General features: G+C 43.0%; 1 protein-coding gene across 1 annotated transcript; it reads left to right on the forward strand.

The window, feature by feature from the left end:
• The first annotated feature begins 217 nt into the window (after positions 1-217).
• LOC144123886 (uncharacterized) lies at positions 218-1,114 on the forward strand. Its single transcript, XM_077656606.1, has one exon. The coding sequence runs from the start codon at positions 428-430 to the stop codon at positions 1,112-1,114; it is 687 nt and encodes a 228-aa protein (XP_077512732.1). The 5' UTR covers positions 218-427.
• Positions 1,115-3,932: the final 2,818 nt, after the last annotated feature.

Below are 3,932 nucleotides of genomic sequence, written 5' to 3' on the forward strand. Positions count from 1 at the left end.
TTTTGAACTTATAACTGATCTTCATCAAGCTGTTCACGATTCCATAATCGATGCCATATTTATTGACTTCAAGGAAGCATTCGATAAAGTTCCCCATTCTCGCTTAATGACGAAACTTAGCCGGCTTAACATACATGAAAAAATTGTTAATTGGATCTCAAGTTTGTTAACCGATCGCTACCAATTTGTTTCCGTAAATGATCACTCTTCCGCTTTAGCACAAGTTAAATCTGGCGTTCCCCAGGGATCCGTACTTGGCCCAATCTTATTCTTAATTTACATTAATGACATCAGTAACAACCTGACCTCAACAGTTCGATTGTTTGCAGATGACTGCGTGCTTTACAGACAAATTATTACCTCTGAAGACGCTAATATTTTACAGGCCGACCTAAACAAAATTTCACTTTGGTGCGAGCAATGGCAAATGGAAATTAATGTTTCTAAAACAAAAACTATGACATTTACCAGAGCCAGTAACGTTCACTTAAGTTCATATTTTATGAACAGCATATGCATAGAGAATGTGTATACATTAAAATATTTGGGAGTCCATTTAACTTCTAACCTTACATGGAATGATCACATTGATGAAATAATTTCGAAAGCAAATAAAACACTTGGTTTCATTAGGCGAAATTTATATTTAGCAAATCAGTCAACTAAATTATTAGCTTACAAAGCTCTAGTTCGCTCAAAGATTGAATACGCTTCCATAATATGGAATCCAAATCAGACTTACCTAATAAACAAGCTGGAATCTTTACAAAATAAAGCAGAACGCTTCATCACTAAAACATACTCCAGAACATCCAGCATCACGGCTATCGAAAAGTCGCTCCAATTACCGTCTCTAGAAACACGACGACTGTTAGCACTACTTTGCCACTTCCACAGATTGTATCATGCCCAGTCATCCTTTACAGCATCCCATATCAAACCCCTACAAAAAATTTTCCCTCGCCTCGACCATCCCTACAAAGTGCGTCCCATGTTTGCGCGTACGAATCTCCTGCGACAATCACCGCTCTTTCTAGCTATTCATCACTGGAATAAGCTGCCAAAAGAAATTGCTTCTATACGTGATCATTACTCATTTGTAAGTATTTTGTAACGCAGTTTTACGCATGTTGGGTAAAAGCAGAATTTTATGCCTTTGACGCATTGTAAGTGTATCTACATGCTTTGTACGGAGTGTTGTTGTTGTTCTTTTTTTTCATCATGTATGCAATTCTCTCTCCTTTTTAATTTTTATATTTTCTTGTTGTTTTCGGTGATCCTTACCGCGATGTTCTATATTGCCTTGCCCCCTCCCCCCTAATTGTATTTGAAATATCCTGTTGTTAACCCCCCCCCCCCCTATGTAATGCCCATAAGGGCCTTTAGGGTATCTGAATAAAAAAAAAAACTCTTGAATACAGAGCAAACCTCTGTTTTGATGCTTAAGGAGCTTTGTTACATGGCCGAAGAGTGCACTGACCTCAACGGACGCGAAAACCTGAGCCACTGCATACGCTGCACACGAGCTCAAATTATCAACGCAAAAACATCTTTTCGGAAAGCACTGCGTCTTTCAAGCACGAAACATCCACTACTGCTGCATGTTATCTTATTTCTCGTGAAAATTTCTAAGCGACTTTTTAGCAACGACGCGCGTATGTTTTTACAGCAACAATACTCACAATTCGCACAGTATCACACAAAGTGCGAGGAGCTGGCCATGAATGCCCTTCTCTGTTAAAATTTCTGTAGCGCGTCGTGTTGTCGTGGAAGCAGCGTGTTGTATTTGCCGAAGCACCATGGCACGCACGCCTTTACTACATGTGTACAACCTTATTCAAACATTTTAGGCGATAATAGGTTGATTAGGCGTGTCATAATGCAGGCCTCCAGATTAACGTGTGCTTAAGTGTCAATACACGAGCGTTTTTCCATTCACTGTTTACCAAAATGAGGCCACAACGGTCGTGGGTTGAACACGCAATCGCTACTAAGCAGAATACTGCGAGAAATAAATCTCACCATCGCATAATTATAAAACTGAGGATAAAGCCGGTAACCTGGCAGCCAGGAAGTGCTTTGGCATCACTTGCGGCGAGATGCATTTCAGAATAGAATGCGCGTTTCGATTCTTAAAACAATTGTTGCGGACAGATGTCACGAACAGAGAAAAACAATGTCGTCGAACCGATGACAGCTTAACCTGGGAAAACTATAGCGACGGCTTGAAACTGTTGATACTTGCTAGTTTAGAAAAATGCCTTCTCTCATATTCGTTACTAAACATGATTGAACCACAAACCAATATAGCAAACCTATTACTAACTACCTTTTCCCTGTGATTTCACATTTCCTCCAAGAAGTTTCAGTACTTCTTCCAGAATGTTTCAGCACTGTAGCTAGAATAGATACACGATTCGAACAAGTCGCCACAATCTGTTGTAGCTAACACTGCTGTACCCCACTCTCTGTGGCCCCTTTTAAAACCAGCGCCTGCAGTGGCTCCACGATGAGCAGCGCCACGCACGGCGCGCTCGATGAAGCGTCAATTCCTGACACGGCCGGGCTCGAGTAGCGGCGGCGGCGCGCGCTCCTCGAGACCAGTCGCCTACCTGACAGGCAGCCTGATTACTGAGGGATGCAGAGCGCTGCCTCACGAAGAGGCAACGTTTCAAAAACTGTCTTCGTCCGTTTTCCGTCGTCAGGCGCCAAGGCTAGCCGACGGGGGAGAGAAGGAAAAGAGGATAGGAGATGGTCTTGGACGGTCGGATCGACCACAATCGGCAGGCATTTTTAAAAATAGAGGAGGCGCTGGCGCGGCGAGGGACGAACACAAAGATAAAGAAACGGTAAGTACTGCCACTGCGGAAATAGAGGGGTCTAGCTTGCGTAGAGCAAGTACTACTGCCAGAAACTGTGCTTGAATTATAGGGGTGAAATCTGAGGTGCAGTTAGTAAGGACTATTTTAAATGCGAACAGAATATTCCCACTCCTGTCTTTTCATTGCATGGCGATGCGTCGGTTGCTATTGCAATATTTGTAGGTACGGTCCTTAGATGATATTTTGGTAGTCCTTTTGGAATACAGGGTGGCAAATGTTTTACATTTTGGGGAAAAATGTTGTCGAAAAGAATGTGGACATCGGGTCCTCTGCATAGCGCAAGAAGGAAGTGATAAATTTTTACACATAAAGGCTCAAGTAATCTTTGCACAAACACTACCTGTTTGCACAAGCGAGACCAGAGGGCACTAAAAAAGGGGGTCGGCTGGAAACAGAAAATACTTTGCGAACGGTAGAAATGAGATTCATAGATTCTGAGTTAAGTCTGCACAGTTAGAAATTGAAGCCGAGATAAGAGAGGGGAAATGCGGGCTTCGTTCAAAGTACAGCACATTGGTAACCACACATTTTGGGACGACGAGGCACATCCGAAGTGCTTCCCTCTCCAAAAGGACGAGAGGACGAAGTTTGTATGTAGCCGAGCCTGAAAACAAGAGAGATCCGAATTCTAAAATTGGCCTGACATACATTTTGCAAATCATTAATAGCGTATCTCCGCATGCCGTACCGGTGACTACATAATCTACGTAACATGCCACAGCACGTTCTCCTTCCACCCCTACATGGTCAATGTGGGGTCGCCAGGTGAGTTTATCGTCATAAATGACCCCTAGGTATTTTAGAGATTGAACCTGTTGTATTGGTTGGAACTGGCAAGAGAGAGAGACCACTACAGGAATCTGTGGAGGGAAAACAAGGATGGCGCACTTTCTAACATTTAACTTCAGGTGTAAGCTGCTCAACCAGTGCTCAAGTGTACTAAAATATGACTGTAATAGACCACACAGGTAATGTATATCCGGCGCAGCCGCAAAAAACGCAATGTCGTCCGTATAAACCGAAGTGCGTACATGGCGATGGAGAGGAATT

The sequence above is a fragment of the Amblyomma americanum genome, chromosome 3 (assembly GCF_052857255.1).
Source record: "Amblyomma americanum isolate KBUSLIRL-KWMA chromosome 3, ASM5285725v1, whole genome shotgun sequence".
Lineage (NCBI taxonomy): Eukaryota > Metazoa > Arthropoda > Arachnida > Ixodida > Ixodidae > Amblyomma > Amblyomma americanum.